General features: G+C 34.5%; 1 protein-coding gene across 1 annotated transcript in view; it reads right to left on the reverse strand.

Moving 5' to 3' along the window:
• Window positions 1–16,962, reverse strand: part of LOC119837201 — a 51,843-nt gene extending 34,881 nt beyond the window's left edge. The window contains exons 1-2 of the mRNA XM_038362727.1: window positions 16,839–16,962; window positions 15,805–16,375 (exon numbers count right to left, since the gene is read on the reverse strand). Coding sequence (XP_038218655.1) covers window positions 15,805–16,323 — 519 coding nt within the window. The 5' untranslated portion in view covers window positions 16,324–16,375; window positions 16,839–16,962. The remainder of the gene's footprint in view (window positions 1–15,804; window positions 16,376–16,838) is intronic.
• Window positions 16,963–18,126: the final 1,164 nt, after the last annotated feature.

Here is an 18,126-nt window from a genome sequence, read left to right on the forward strand (position 1 = left end):
ATATTCAGCCAAACCGATATGTGGGCGAAGTTTTTCTATTATTTTTTACGTACCTAATACATAAATAATAAATAATAACCTACTTACTTACATTGCAGTGTCGTTTTTTTATATATGCAAATTAATGAAATAAAAATAAAAATAATAATATATTTCGAAATTTTGTTAGTGTTGTTATATTTAAAACATTCAATGACTACGTAAGAGTCTATCTTTATATAGATTCTTTGCAAATTTATTCATTCTCGTGCAGTTTTAATGAAATATCAATATCCTAACTGAGCATTAGCGATAAATAATACCAGCTGTCATAACACAAGTGAATTGGTTAATTGATATTCACCTCTATATCTATAACGTTAAGGTTTAGATTTGTATAAAATTCTAAATTCGCGATACGACCACGGCAAGCAGCGAGTGTGAAGTGTTCCACTTGAAGCCTGTGTCCCCTTACGGGGAATGTTGCACCTCTATTCTTATACTATAGTTACATGACAACATAATCTTCTTTGACCACGTAGAAACCGCGGGCAAAACACTAGTATTCAAGTCTAATTTCTAAATTTATCAAATTGTGATAATGATGATATAGCAGTACCATGGATATCCTATTAATTCATGTTTATAAGACACATTATTAGAATCGAAAGAGGAAAATAAAAGCTTTTAATAATTACTTCTACTTAAGCAAAGCCAGGTTTCTATTCTTCTACTAGATCTAGACTAGTCTATACAAGTACTAGTTATGCAAAGCTGAAGAGTTTGTTTGAACGTGCTCATCTCAGGAACTACTGTATCGATAATTTTTTCACCGTAGGTATGTACGTAATCCCTGTATGCTAAATAGGCACCAAGAGCGAAGCCGGGTGGACAGCAAGTATCTCATGTAGTATAGTATATTATCATATAGTATCCTACTTCCTACTAATATTATAAATGCGAAAGTTTGTAAGGACGTGTGTGTGTTTGTTGCTCTTTCACGCAAAACCGACTACTGAACCGATTGCAATGAAATTTGTTACGTAGACAGCTGGACAACTGGAATAACATATAGGCAACTTTTTATCCCGATATTCCTATTACGCGGGTGAAAGCGCGGGGCGCAGCAAGTAGTTCCTGAGATATGCGAAGGTTAGTGACAATCAATTTTTGATAGAAAGATCATGGTCTAAACCCTAAATAACAATATTATACACCTAATTTTACATTCAATATCTCTAGGACTATGATATATGTATTTATTTTATGTATTTAATTCTTAAATAAGATTGCACATAAAAAGAAAAGTTTACAAAATAATAGTAATAGTATAGCTGCATAAGAAAGTGTACAAGTTGTTGGGCGGCCTTCTCACTTAGAAGTGATCTCTTCCAGGCAACCATGTTAAAAGGTAACGAGTATACTGATAAACTATTGGCGGGACGAGACACAGATATTTTTAAAAAGCTTGGATGTGTTCCAATCCAGTGTTGTGATGTATGTTCCCAATGAACTCTTCACCAACTCAACCGATTTTGATGAAATTTGGCATTTTATGTGTAATTTGGTCCAACTTAAGATACAGTATAGTTTTTATTGGGATTTATTATCCCAATAATTTATAATCTTAATATTTTTAATGATAACTCAGCCACCGCAACGCGTGGCCGGGTATGCGTACAAATATATTATTTATTTATTATTATATACAAAGTTTTATGAAAGAAACATTTCGTCAAGAACGCGAGGTAAAAGTAAAGCTACTTGGCCATTACGCACTTGAAGTTTTGAACAATACAACACCACTTCGCCGTCGACTTGCCCACACTCGACGGCTGGAGGCTCGAATTCATGTTTCTTCAGCTACGGCTGCGACTTTATTCAGGTTTTATAATATCTTCTGGCCAACACTTATGTCTGCTTCTTTTTACAATATTCAGACAAAACTGTTTCTCTTTGAGAAATCACTCTTTTGTGATAAGGTCGCCCGCTATGCTGATGAAATATTAAATCGTTTATTATAAGGATGTGTATATATAGATGTATATCATACATAGGTATGTAATAAAATAAATAAAAACCGTTTTTATTATCATTAATTAATTAATACGCTAGGTTTGCACGCGGCTTGGCACGCATTAAATTCGCAGTAGTTAAATAGATGTTATTCTACATATCAACGTTTTCTTAAATCACGCTATCTATTAAAAATCCCCATCAAAATGCGTCATATAATTTAAAAGATCTAACAATACATACATACTTAGAAAAAGACGCGGGAAGCGACTTTATTTTACACTATGTAGTAAAAAGTATATTATTTTTGATAACCATTATCTTTACACGCCAAAACAACAAACAACGATCAGAGCAGGATGAAATTCAGCACATAAGTAGATTATAACCTAGATTAAAAATAAGCTACTTGTGATACCGAGGCTGGTTATTCACAAGTCTTCGTGAACCATTTCATTGTGCTGGTATCGAGCTGGTGGTACAGAGCCCAATGCGAGAGTGATATTCTTTCCCAGGTCACTAGTCACTACATAGTTTAAAACAAAGTCGCTTTCTTTGGTCCTATGTCCCTATGTATGCCGAAATATTTAATAGGCAGAGAGATTTAGGAGGAAGGTTTATATATGTATAATAGCTTCCATTAAACAATTATTATATTAAAAAATATTTTTTTTTATTTACACATAACGAATCAAAAGTTTGTTTTTGACAGGTATAAGCCAGTAGTTAATTATTTATTAATATTAAATATAACTTTTTAGTGACAACCTCATTCTGTCACATTCACTGAATCAGTTTTCATATTATAATGATACTAGCAATACGCCCCGACTTCGCCCTTGGTCCGTATATAGCCTAAAGCCTTCCTCAATAAATGGGCTACCTAAAACTGAAACAATTCTAAATTTCAAAACGGACCAGTAGTTCCTGAGGTTAGCGCGTTCAAAGAAACAAACCCTTCAGCTTTATAATATTAGTATAGATTTAAAAAAACTGGTGTCAGTAAAAGACTTTAAAAGAAGATTTTTCCAAACCTTGTCCTTATAATTATAAGAACAAATTGTTCTATTTGATGCAATCGATCGGAACTTGTGCGCGTAGTGCATACATCTCGTGATTAATTTTTATTTATATGTATGAACATGGATATAAGATTAAGGTGTAGGCCCGATACGGCATTAAAATCCGAAAACACTCTCAAGGATACTTTTACTAGTTAAATTATGAGCACTGTAGAACGCTGCACCCAAAAATTAATTGTTGTTTCCTATCAATATAAACTTTTCATTAATTAATTAATCAATGTGATAAATAAAATCAGCACACAAAATAAATTTGAAGTATCAAGGCGACATAAGCGCAGTATAGACCATCATCCCGCCGGTCGACAAGCGAGGCGCGGCCCGGGGCACATTGCCCGAGCACTTACAAGTTTAGATAGCTATACTTCGCTGTACTGTCTGCTGCCGCTATCTACCTAGACACGTACTGATTACAATTACACTCAGGCCATACACGACTCGCAACTTACACCTCGTATTTATGCGAGCCTGGTGGCTCTCTGTACAATTATTAAATAATTTACGACCGTTCGATAATAATGAATTAACTAACTAACTAGTTAATAGAATAGGTCATTTACACATTTAATAAATATTAATAAAAATAGCCCTAAGGATCTTAATACAAGCATTTTTTTGCATTTATTTGTACAGTTAGATTTTATTCCCATTTTATCCCATAGTAAAATTTATAAATTAATCATGTCTGTATATAAATACAATTATTATCAACTTCAGTAAGTATTTAGGTACTAAAAACTGAAAGTATCTATCTGTAAAAAGGTTGAAAAAAAACCACCCTGATAAATCTTCTTATAAATCAAGGTTTGAGTTGTGTAAGTTATTCAAGAATTTGTCCAACAAGTATATTCGCTTAATACATGAAGCAATCAATAATCCTATAAGGTAATGGTCTACTGAAAAACCGGCAGTTAGCCTAGGGCCTTATCGTGAGAAAATAATCCGGCAAAGTTGGAGTCCCTTTATCGTCCGGAAAGGGACATTTCCGCAAAAGGAAGCGACTCTCTGTCGGATTATGGCCGCCTGGTACTTGACGGTTCTATCGTTCATTCCTGTTATCCTGGTTTAACTAGGCCTTTAGTTTTCTTTGAAGTACTTAGCAATCACTATCTTGCTTATACTTTATCTAGTAATGAGCAATTATCAATAAGAACATCTAGACTCGCATATTACTTCTAAAAAATAAAACACAGGTTACTTAATATTACAAAAAACAGGAAAAAAAAACACAAAATTGGTCAATAGTAGTAGCCTGTACTTCAAAATATACCGCCTCGACGTATATATTAATAGTTAAGTATTATTTACCTTATTTTTAATACCACGGAATAAATAAATACCTAAAGCCTATAAACCTATGGCTTATATAACAGTCTCAAACAGCGAACCGTTTACAACAACAGTTCATCAGTCCATAAGGTCACCAATCAATTTAAGAAGGTTACCAAAATATCAACTATGTTTGAACTATATTAATGACTATAATATATCTTTAAAACTACACAAAGCATTCGCTATTTTGTCTTCAGTATTAAATCTATTATAAATCTTACTCGTAAAACATATAAAAATAAAACGATACATAAATTAAACTGGTTTCTTGGGAGCATGGAATTTCATTCAATTCATGGTGACAATGTAACAATAATCTTTCACAGTACCTTATTTCTACCTACAGCGAAAACATGGCAAAAGAGTTAATTCCAGTGCGCCAGGGAGGTATTAATCAAAATTAAAAGTGGATTAGCCGAGCGCGGTTTTACGGAATAATTTTAAGGGACTAAGCCCTGAAATATTACTTTGTACGAGTAAGCGACCATTTGTGTTCGTAGCGTTGCTGGTCGAACCTAGTTAACAACCTGGATTGGCTCGGAAAGTAAAAAAGAATTTAGATATGTGAAATTTCATTTCAATTCTCAATTGCATTGATTGACTTTTTACATCAAATAAATGTTAACAAAATGCCATCTTATTACTTGTTGCATTTGGTTCCAATTTCAATATCAGCAGCTCTAGACTGAAATTACTGTATACATCATACTAATATTATAAATGCGAAAGTTTGTAAGGATGTGTGTGCGTTTGTTGCTCTTTCACGCAAAAACTACTGAACCGATTGCAATGAAATTAGGCACGTAGATAGCTGGACAGCTGGATTTATCTATATTTATACCGGATACGGACTTACGCGGGTGGAACCGCGGGGCGCAGCTAGTATATTATAGTTAGAAAATCGTTGCTTTTTCTAGCATATACTCGTTGAAATAACCTAACACCATATCCCTGCCAGTACGTTCCCATATCCGAGACGAAAGGCCCGCGGGCGAGCTGAGTATTATTTTATGTAAATCATAATCCTGGATGGAACGACAACAGTGCCATATTTTTAACGTGTTTTTCTTGCGGGTAAATCTCGCGCATGAATATGGGGCGCTGTGATTTGGACCAGTATAGTGAGATCTCTATTTAATATGGAACCGCGACCGTTGTATAGACCAGCTTCGCTTTGTTAGATCGCTTAGAATCTATGAATCTGCGTATATATAACAAGCTGACCCGGCAAAGTCTGTTCTGCCTTACTATCAGAATCATATTCTCAGACTCACCCGATCGGTCCAGCCGTTTCGGAGGAGTATGGTAAGTAAAGATACGAGAATTTTATATGTATAAATAAACCATTTATCTCAAGGATTATCGAGTTATATAAAATTCGGATGATTTATTTTCTTCAGCGTAAACAAAAATTAGAAAAAAGTATAATATATTTAAATTTTAGTAAATCCACCGGGTTTTGTACATTTTATCACAATGAACATTGAAATATGAAATGTTGTTATTGTCTTTTTTTATTTTTTATTTTAAAACAGTAAAGAAAAACAATATGACCGCAAGTTTGCGTGGAAAGCATTGTTTTATTGGTTTCTTCGTCTCCCGTCACCATGAGATAAAGTATAAAACCTGTTTTGAGAATATACCAACTATAGAAATAATATAACCATATTTAATTACAGAATCACCAAAATCGTTGTAAGAATCATATAAGTCCCATAATTTTAGCCTAGAACTCACACAAATACATATTATAAATGTGAAAGTTTGTTTGTTTGGATGTTCATCCGTCAATCACGCTGAAACTACATACTGAACGGATTTTGATGAAAATTGGTATACAGACTGGGCATGAGCTGACTTGGGTGTTAGGAAACTTTTTATCCCGATTAAATTTTCCCTTGGGATAAAACAGGAACCTTGATATCCGGGCGAAGCCGGGATGAAGCGGATGAAGCGTCTAGTACCTAATATTAGTAAGTTTATGTTACCTACCCTACCTACCATGTTTTTCATTTTATACTATAAAATTGTTAATCTCCAAAAAACTTTAAACAAATGAAAAAAAAAATCTAGTAAAGTGACAATCGAACAATCGATATCGATGTTACTGAAAACAGAATAAATTCAAATTTAGAACGCTCGCAGTGCACGTTAAAGCGGCAGTCGGCACGTTCGCCATTTTATGTCGCGTTTTTACGATGTAGCCGATAACGTTTACGAGGCGCGTTGAGTGGCGTCGCCACGGCTCGCCCCGACTGATTGCATGTGAGGGGAGCTAGTGATGTGATAAAAACGCTTTGAAAAATAAAATCGTTCATCTCGCTGGCGGATGAAAACTCAATTTTATTTAACTTTATGTGAGACTATGATTATATATATATATATATATATATATATATATATATATATATATATATATACAATAAATGGCAATCATCATTGAATTAATATCCTATATATAAAGTATATAAAAATCGTTTTATTTCTGAAGAAACCTGTTGCTATACTTAAGTATAAAATGATGTCTCAAATAAGGCAATCGGGATAAAAATTGAAATTTTTATATACACAGTGACAACCTCCTTACTAAACTTATATTAATTCTGCTCAAAAATTCAATAATGATTCTGATAATTAAATTCAATTTCACCCTATTCATCAACGTTCACCGACCAAAAATTGAGCAATAAAAATACTTGTTCAAAATGAAATTATCGATAACATATGTTCGAAAACATCACTAGCTCGTAGTCAAGAATACCCCGCAGTCGAAGACATATCCGACCGCATTCAATACGCTTCACCGAGCTTTTTGAAATATATTCCTTTGACGTTACGGCACATCTATTATTGGTCTGATGTCCAACTCTTCCATATATTAAAGCAATGTAGGTTTCAACTTTCATTATAGTATAATATTTGAAGTCAATGTTCCACTCAAAATAATCCTACTAAAAATATTATATATGCGAAAGTTAGTATGGATGTGTGTGTGTTTGTTGCTCTTTCACACAAAAACTGCTGAATCGATTGCAATGAAATCTGTTACCTAGACAGCTGGACAACTGGAATAACATATAGGCAACTTTTTATCCCGATATTCCTACGGGATACGGACTTACGCGGATGGAACCGCGGGGCGCAGCTAGTAATTCATAGTTTTCTTTTCAATATACATTTTTGTATGATTAAATGTTTAAATAGTTAAGAAAAGCATAAATATTATGTATAGAAATCAGAAACGTTCGCCAAAATCCCGCTAAGCATAGAAGTAATGGAGATAGGACTAAAACACCCAGTCGTCTGTATAAAGTCAAATTAAAATCATATTTCCTTCAAGTCTTTCATTTTTGTTTTTTACAAATGCAATTTTGTTTTATTTTGCTGGAAATGTTTTATACTCACAGACTCTGAATATCAATCTGTAGTCAGTTACTATCTTTACAAATTCGTTTCATACGCCTTACGGTTGACCAAATTATCTCTATAAAAGAAAGAAATAGTACGGAATAAATATCTTCTCTAAGGATTTGCTAAAACTCTGAATCTCATACTAAAATATATAATTTCTGTTAATGAAAATAAAACCCATATACACGAAGATGACGTGGGACGCTTGTCACTTCCTATATAACTGAATTATGCCCTCTTTACTCCGTAATTACAGAACATGACCTAACGTACTTACGTATTCTCGACTCAAACACACTGCGTAAACCATGCTAAACTAGCCCCATTACAAGGAAAACGGATTCTATTTACCCATTAACAAGGGCTTTATATACTTCAGTACTTCACTTGTCACTTGCCTGACTTCTAAGCCAGTAGACTAAGCACGTCACCAGCCTATCCGTGACACGCGAGCGGCAATTTCACAAGCTTCCAAGTGTATTCGTAATGAGCTTGGAAAAATAACTCCTTTTTGTCCCCAGCGCCTTGTTAAAACATTTTCGCGATGCAGTGCTTTTATAACCAAGATGAGAATAACATTCAATTGTATAGATATTTCAAATTCTTGAAAATTATAATTCGAATTCAACCTTTAATTAAAAATTCTAATATAGTATTGCGTAAGTAAACTAGCTCATAATAATATGGTTACTCTCATCACTTCTGATTCAGGTTTAACTAAAAACGAAACAACCGACAAATGATAATTTAATACTCAGCACTTATCGATACTCAAGTCATCCAGTCGATAAATCAGCATCGCATCACTACAGTATCCGTGACACGGCGACATCGTATTTCATGCGGACGGCGCGCCTGTCGAAATACGCCGCGGCAACAGTAATGAGCGGGCCTTTTGATAGGGCACCTACTGGGTGGTTATAGCAGCCTGGTACTTCGAAAAAAGTACAGTTAATTGTTGCAAACGGTTAATTTTAACTGACTCCTGTTTAAAGAGTTAAAATCTATTCATCCGAAAAAAAAATTTGTTACAAAAATATTTAATAATTTTGAATGTCGGCCTTCTTCGGGGATGTTTTTATTATATTCTCGACTGAAGTAAATAATTAAATATCGTCAACTATAAAGAGTTACATTGGTACTGAATTTTAAGTATGAAACGCAATAACACAATTTAACAGATTATATTTTTTACTACTATACGCGGAGCTTTTGATAATTTCTAAAAAAAAGAAAAGATCTCTGAAAAATAAATATTACAAAGGATATGTTCTAGACCTCTTTATCTATTTGATTATCGATGATTATTTTTCATGTATAACCCCATAGAAAACAGAAAGCAGAAAGCATGGAATGATCGATGCCGTATATCCTTAAATCAGACTACCATTGACGTCCGTTCACGTCCTATCACATTTTCAAACTAATTAGAAATCGAAATATTTAATGTAATTAATACAAAAAACACATTGGGCAAACGCGTTCAAATAATAACTTTTTTCCGTTTCACTTCATTCGAAATTCAAACAAAACCCTGGCCTTGCCAAATTCAAAATTCGAAAGCGTTCGAAGTAAGATCAGTCCTGTACACGCTCGCTATAATTATAGCTATAAAGCTGTGTGCACAACGCGGTAGCGTCGGATGTATAAAGTGGCGCGCCGGTGGCCGCATGACATAGCTATAACTCCCGGCATGACAAACAGCCGCCGCCCGGCTATGGAGATGCCTTATTGTTTTTTTTTTGCCAAGTGTTGGCTTGCAATGTTGAACAAATGTTTTGTAGCGGATACATATTTTGAGATGTTGGAGTGCGTGTGTCGAGAAAATTGTATGATTTAAGTATTTATGAGAAAGGATTTTTGGATCGATAGTTTGTTTAGGTTAGGTTGTTTGTTGAATGTATTATCTGTAATTTGACTATAATTTAGTTTTTAAATGTATTAATCATGAAATATACTACTTTTGCTATGTAATCTTGTTATCTTTTTCTTGTCTCACCAATAGTTTTTCATAATGCTTGATACTATTTCGCGTGATTGAATCTAAGAGGTCACTTCTAAGTGAAAAGGCGGCCTAATAAATTGCTATCTTTTCTTTAATTCCTAAATTTATATATATGTACAATTTTATTGATGGATTAAATAAATAACATTGCTAGACAATGTTTCGTGTTGGAGCGTAAGTTAAAAAAAATGTGACGAGTGTAATACCTATTTTTTTAAATGCAACAGTAATGACAAAAGCTTCTGTCACCATTGCAGCTACAATACTTTTCTATTCGTAACTAAACAACCTTCTTCAAAGCCCAACTGCAAAATACTTAGAGCTAATTCTAAAAATAAGAAGCAACACGACTCCACGCCTCCATTCATCCACACCCGACACCGGGGGCGCCGTCGGTAAAGCGCGATACGGGCTCGCCTCGGGCGGCGCGAACCAATTACCCGCTTGCTCCCCACCCCACCTCCCTGTAGTGAACGATCTCTTGATACCGCTGCGGCCCTGGTACTCTGCCGCCGGGAGAACGCCCGCAATGCGAAAGGGCTTTTGTCGGTCCGTCTGTTACGTTTGACTTGTTTGAAAGAATGACAGGTTTAAGATTTTGGTGACATGTTTTATTTTATTGAAAGAATAATGATTGTTTTCTGATGTTTCAAATAAACTTCTTATAGAATATTTTGCTAATACGTAAAAGACACACACATCCTCTACTTGTTTGTGAAAAAAATCAATACCATCTGATCCACTTAATGTTGATATTCTAATCTAAATATGTAATATAGAAACATATAATATTTAGATTTCTTAGCTTATTAATTGCCTTAATTATTTATAAGTTTTATTCCTCGCCCTCGCCTTCTTCCCATCGTTGCATCAGGATAAATATAATTAAAATGTCTCATAACTCTTAATAATTTGAACACATACGGTATACCATAAAATGTCAGCTGCAAAAAATGGCAAAGCGTTATTTAGATAAAACATTCACTAGGCTTCGGAGTTTCCACGTTATATAACAGAATACTGACCTCAAATCTGCATTGAACATTTACAGTTGAACACTGCTCTCCCCGCTTTGATTTGCTGACTTGTGTCATTTTCGTCATCGCATTCGTTTCAAAAATTATAGTACTTTTTACAATCGGAAATGTTAAAGAAATCAGTGCGCATAGACCATTTACTTACTACAAAATGCACAATAATTTCACGGAATTCTAATATAAAATTTATGGTCTGTACTTGCCCGTGTGTAACTAACTATAGGAGAGAATTTGTTGTGAATAAAAACAATCGACGCAATATCAAAGTAAAATTATTAAACATTATAGACGAATAAAAACTCCTTGCGAGTTCAACGCAGTGCCAACAGCCTTATCTATTTCCTGGCATTATGACGACGCGACTATAGCCATTCGGTTCCCGCGCCCACCATCCTTTCCCGCCATAATTTACTGCGGCCCGCGACCGACGCTCGGCCCGGGCCGATTTATGGCGCCATTTTTACAAAACCTGCACACAGGGTTACCAACTTTACGATGATATGATTTATTGAAGACTTTATTAATGCCTCGATGTAAAATGCACTAAAATTAAGTGGGTAAAACACGTCTTTTCATGTAGGTCACCTGGTTATTACTTAATATCTATATGAAAACAATGATAGAGATATATTTATTACGAAAACAAATTATAATTACATAATTTCATAATTAATCACAACCGAAAAAACATTATACGTTTTAATAACATCTATCAATTATTCTGTATTAAACCTACACGCAAAACGTAATTCCATTCCAGTTATAGCAGTCTTCCATACTGGAATCGAGTTTTTCAGATTTCATTCTGAACTAAGGATCGGGTTTATGCTTCCGACCGACACAGCGTGCATTATTTATAACATCAATGCGAACATGCCGAAGGAAAACATTACGAGTGTACTGGATTATCTTAGCTTAAAAATATTTCAGTTTCAAAATATGGCTAGTGGGAAGAAGGTTAAACTAATAGAATGTAAAGAATCGGTTCAGATCATAAAATACTCTCAGTTGTATTCAATGACTTTAAAATGATTGTTGAAATATATAATCGTAAACCACCGTAGTTGCATAAAGAACGATTTATGATATTATCAAGAAATGGTTCGCATAGTAAAAGAGACGCTACGTTCTCATATTAAATAACAAAATAAGCGGTACAGTTTTGTAGTAATATACTCAGCCCTAAGCCATGATCTTTTTTAGGAACCTTAAGTTGGCAAGCTTACCCGAATCCTCCCGAGTCGGATTATAAAGTTCGCTTAGTGCGGTGACTTCTGCGGGATTAGTCAAGGAACGCCGTTTTTAATTACTTGCCTCCTAATCCGTCAATATGGCCAGCCCCTTTATTAAAACCATGGACGTTTCATTCTTAAAACAAGGTTAAAATGACATGTTCTATAGAAATTTATTGACGGAGAGAACATATTTAACTCAATCTAAACGAAAAAATACAGAGAGTAACTTTGAATACTTAAAACTATAAGAAAACCGATATATTGCGAAACATCCCTTCCTATATAAACATCCGTAGGTACTCCAGGCGTTTTTCGACCTCATATTAAGCACCTCATAAAACCATTCTCGTTTTGACGGTTTTCTGGTAGGGATTTTCCCCGGTTTGGTGATGCGTTGTAATTTAATTGACGTCTGCTGGCGACTTGTGAACGCCATGTTGATCACAACTTCCTAATAAATAATTAGGCCACGATCGAAAACTTTTTTCTTAATTCCACCTTTCTAATGATATTAAGGTATTTTTATCGGAATTATATACCGGACTTCTTGTACTTTCGTTGGTTAGAAGACGTTAATGTTAATAGTATATGAATTTTAACAAAAAATACACTTGATTTCAGGTGGTCTCTCACAGGTTCTGTCAAGACTTTTACTGGATTGGTTAAGTTAATGGAGAGTAAAATAAACACTCAAAACTCAAAACCACTGCGGTCTGCGGGTGTCAGGTAAAAATGTGGAATTTAAACAGTGGAGTTTGATATATTGTGCAGTGTCAACCTTTAACTCGCGTGACGGTGTGAAGCTACAATTTTTAAGAGAAAGAAATACGTTTGTATGGTGAAAATTAAGAAAAAGTTGGGAAATCGTTTCGGTAAGGTTAGGTAAGGTAGGTTTCGGTAAGGTAAGGTTAGCGAAAAGTACTTATTAATTAAAAGCGACAAGTACAATAGACAATTTTTGAAATGAATGGGTATCGCGTTGTTTGCACGAGCCTACAACCGCAAATATCTATTTAGGGCTGTGCATGTGTATAATATTAGTTATACAAGTATTTCCTGGTCAAGATTGAGTCCGTGTGAGTTAAATTATTTAAAACCACTCACTCATTCAGTAATTTTTTTGTGAACTTAAATAATAATATCGATTGAAGCCTCAATCGAATTAAAATATCGATACATACACCAGGTACCAGGGGAGTACGGCCCGAGAGGAGGTAGCAAACGTCAAATCGATCGTTTAACGCATCGTGTGGCCGCTGCGGTGGCCATTGTTCCTCATTTTTGCGCCCGGCGAATATAAATTGAATGGCAGAATCACACGGCAGGCGTCAACGTTTTATAATCTGTGGTTTAACGGCTGGGGTATAGAGCATAGACTATAGAATGTATAGATTAAAGACTATGTAATATAAGCACAGACTATTAATTAATAGAGATGTGGTATTCAGTGGGCGATTTTAGTTCCGTAAACTGTTGTTCCTTATACAAATAACATACGTTCATTCACAATACAAATAAAAATATAATGTAGTCCTTATGGCTGCTTTTTTCCTTGCACTTAATAAACTTTTAATCTACTTTGAGTGGAGCAATTTGTCTGTAGACAAAGGCCTACTCTTAAGGTATTTTATAACAAACAATTATGAGAAATACACCAAATTTAATTATGCGACCACACGGAAGGAATCACTTTTCAAACAAAAAAAGAAACATCAAAATCGATTCATCCCGTCGAGAGTTTCGAGGTGGCACACACAAAAAAACAGTCGAATATTGTCGTAAGTCGTACCCTATCTCTATAGGGTACGAAAGACTTCAAATAAAAGAATCTATATACTAGGATCTATATGCTAACTGGGATCTATATACTGGAACCACAGACTAAAAAATCTTTTTTTTGTGGTTCGCCTGATGGTAAGCGCTCACTACCGCCCTGAACGAATAGAGGTAGTGTCTCTGCGAATGCGCTCCCGCTTTTAATGGGAAAGGGATAAGGAAAGGAAATTAATTAATGAAAATTCTTCATGCTTTACAAAAATTCAACATGAAAATAGCAATAGGCGGCCTTATTTAAGTAGCGATCTCTACCAGGCAACCCTAACAATTAAAGTGGGTAAGCAAAAATGAGACAATAATAATATAAATACCTGTCACATGTCAAATTAAAAATATCTGTCATATTATTTCGAAGATTTTATACAGTTATTTCGAATAAGAGTTATTTGCAGTATAGAGAAGTTAGAAAACGAAACCTTAGGTAGTTTCTAGGAATGTTATCAATACTATATACGACTTCTTATCAGGCGGTTATAAAAACTGAAAAATTAAATCGAATCCTTGAATACCTAGCGAAAATTACTAACTTACTGTTTGTTTCCTCTTTTTTTGTTCGATTAATAAAACTCTTACAGATAATTTACGCACGTACGCCAGTAATTTTTACCTAATGTTTTAAACGATAGTAAGAATCTTAAACTGGCAGGACTGAATACGGAAAAAAATAAAAAAAGAGTTTTTTTTTTACATTTACGTCTTTCCTGGAATTTCGAATATGGAATTTACGTTACGTTGAGATTTAGTAAATATAAAAACTAACTAACAAAGCCTAAGCCACGCAGTTTCTCGTAGTGTGCTTGTAGTCAGCAGTAAGTAATATTGCGAGTAGATTAGTTCGCCTTCACGAATGCCATCCGTCAGAGAAATCTTAGCAAGAGAGCTGAAAGTCACAATTTATTTTATTTCTCATCATATATACACGCAGGTTATTTAGCTCAGACACAAAATGTTTAAAAAAAGAAAACACATAAGACTGACCAATCAGAGGCAATATTAATTATATAAATTACTGTGACTGTTCACATAATTATGACTATATATTTTCTGAAATATTATATTATATTATAAATATAATGAATCTATTTAAGATTTTTATCCGTCGTTTTAAACATATAATAATGAAATTTATGGATCACTAATTATAATAAGAAATACTAAGCAATGTTGAAACAGAATATTTCTTATATAAAAAGTACCACAGTTTAGTTTATAACGTTAACTATTTTGTTATACATATACGTACTAGAATGAATAGAAAAATATACCAACATATACAAAGATAAAGGATGTAATAAAAATCTTCAAACCGACTCTCCGACTAACTCATGCGAATCGTACGGTGGCACATTTCACCTGTTCTTTGATCGCTATTTGCTACCACGTAATAAGTATACATCGTGGCCACGCAATTATCGCTCTTACAGAATTACAATAGAGGCCATTATAGATACTTGTTGATAACAGATTATGAGTAAGAGCTCCGCTTAAGATCATCTTTAATGGTTATGTGTTCTTGGTATATCGGTCTAGATCTTTGAAAGGGTAAGGTCAACAAAATATATTTTTCTGAGATTATTTTTTAATTTTTTAGCTTGCACGCACGGGCGTCTGAAGTTGTTGTTTGTGTTGAATTTCTAATACGTCTTAAGTTTATGTCTTTATGTATGATTAAGAATAATTGAGCAGATTAAGTAATTTAAGGACATAAAAGTTTATCTACTTTTTCAATTATTTTGTGTCTAATAAATATTATTAAAATAGTTTTAACTTTAATGTGTGTTAGTGATAATTTTAAATAATCTTTGATCAAAAAATATATAAATAAAACTACACACACACACACAAGGTAACTAAAATGCAAAAGAACTTGCCTTTAGGGGTGGCGTTGGTATGTACAGTGGCGGGTCATTTTGAGATCCGCTGTACACTTCTTGACCTTCTGGCCCCCTGGTACATCCTTCAGCATCCGCAACGCTGTATCTGCATACAATGCTATCCGCCGGTTTCGCATCATATCCAGGAGGTTTGCCAACGTGGAAACCCTTTGCCTTCACCCAAAAACGAAATTTCGAGCTGTCAGAGCTATTGCATTCCTCCCCGCGTAGTGTTCTCAGAATCCTGGCGTACTTTTTCAATGTAATTGTTTTTGTTTTAGCCAGATCCCCGTACGTTTGGATGACCCATGGTTGATATGTTGAAAACAAATCGAGTTTTGGGTCGCCCGTCTGTATCTTCGGTCGTTTGTTGTTATTTTGCTCGTTTTTCTTGTCGTTCTTGGAACTACTGGGTGTCAATTTGCGTTTGGATGGCTTTTTAGGCGTTTTCTCGGGTATCGCTTCTTGTGTCAACTTTTTACGCAGTCCGCGGTCCTTTATCATGGCCGCAGCCATTTTGCCTCATTCACTACACTTGGTTTAAAAATGGAACATCGTTTTCACCAATCTACACGACACAATTAAAGATTAAGAACTGGCACTTTTTGTTTTTTTTTATATGTCTGAGGAATTTAATTAGACCCGAACAGTCCCCCTGCGGGTTTCTTGAGAAGTGTTTTGACGAAAAGTTTTGGAACAGCAAAGTTTAAGACTCGCGTGCGTACAACTTTCCGAACGGGAACTTTTGACTGCGAAGTTCTTGTAGGTCTAGAGGACTTTGGGGAAACTTTTTTGACAACTGAAGCAGGGATATGTTTCTATCAATCGCTTAAGTTAAATAAATGCCAAAAAAAATATTTTTTATAATTTAACCAAACATTTTGCAACCCCTTGTATTTAATATTAATATTTCGAAGTTATTTTAAAAACCTTCTCAATAGCATTTTTCCAAAATTCCTAGTATTAATTTCTATTATGAAACGAGTAATCTACTATCAATACATTGTCATACAAAAAAAAACAAAAAGTACCAGGGTATAATACAATCGACGTATATATCGAACAAATTTGGAACGGCGAGCGAACCACCCCCCTCAACGCAACCGCCGGCGTAGGGAGCGCGCGGTGTACTGGCGTCTGTCTGCTACTGGGACGGGCACGTGCGGGCCGGGCCGTGTTAATTGCCCGCAAAACAATCGGCCTGATCGCCGGAGCGTCCGATAATGCGCGCTCGGCCGTCCTTGCAATAACTATTGTTTACTACTTAGAAGCGCTATTCGCCTGGTAAATATTAGTGTATGGCGCACTCATGTCTTGAATAGAGTTAGTTTAGTTACTTAGGTTATCTTTTTAGATTGTAATAAATAAAAATGATAGTCCCGGGGCTGCGTAGCATTCTTGAGATTGCCGTATTAAAAAAGCTATGTCTGTACCAAATTTCATCGGCCCAGTAATCGGCATCGGCAAAGTAATCTTACAAGCAAATTCGTCAACTTTATATAACAGGAGAAAAAAAATATGTACATTTTAACGTATATCAATTGAGTGAGAATATATCTAGCAAATATTTTTTTATTTATTTATCTATAACTTGGCTTGTAAATTTAACAATGCCGCCCTCGAATGTAATAGATTACATCACTTTATGTCTTTACAAATAACTTATGATAGCAACCATTAATTCGTGTCCAACTGGTTAAATTACACAATTTATTCATATATAATTATCGACATTTCAAAATTTAAAGCTATTTATTTCTCTATATTTTAATAAAAAGTAGATATATCAAAAAACACTGCACCCATATTTTTCCTTTATCAAAGTGTTGAGGTGATCATTCATCTATTTGAGTTTAAAAATCATCTCATTCTAAAATGTGATACGCGTCGAATGACGTCATTTAACAAAACATCAAAACAATTATTCCTGTGCCTCAACTAGCTCAACTAGCATTAAAAAAGACTTGCCAATTAAAAATTTGTCATATGTCACTTTACTAGTCCCAAGGCAGGCTTTGTAAATATTTTAAACGCCAAGTCTTTTCGAGTATATTTGACATTCATAAGTTATACTATAGATTGCCATAGTTTTTCCACACCACGATATAATCAAAACAACGGCATGTATAATTCACAAAATAACATTAATTATGAATCAAAATCGCATAGCTTTTTTTTCATTTATCTCTTAAAATATACGGTAAAAAATATTTTCTGTGATAACATTAGCAAATAGGGAAACGGTATTTTCTTTCAGAGTCCTGTCAAAAATTAAACTTTGTGAGTTATCTTAGGAATTATGATTTGTATCATAATAAA

The sequence above is a fragment of the Zerene cesonia genome, chromosome 26 (assembly GCF_012273895.1).
Source record: "Zerene cesonia ecotype Mississippi chromosome 26, Zerene_cesonia_1.1, whole genome shotgun sequence".
In the NCBI taxonomy this organism is placed as follows: Eukaryota; Metazoa; Arthropoda; class Insecta; order Lepidoptera; family Pieridae; genus Zerene; species Zerene cesonia.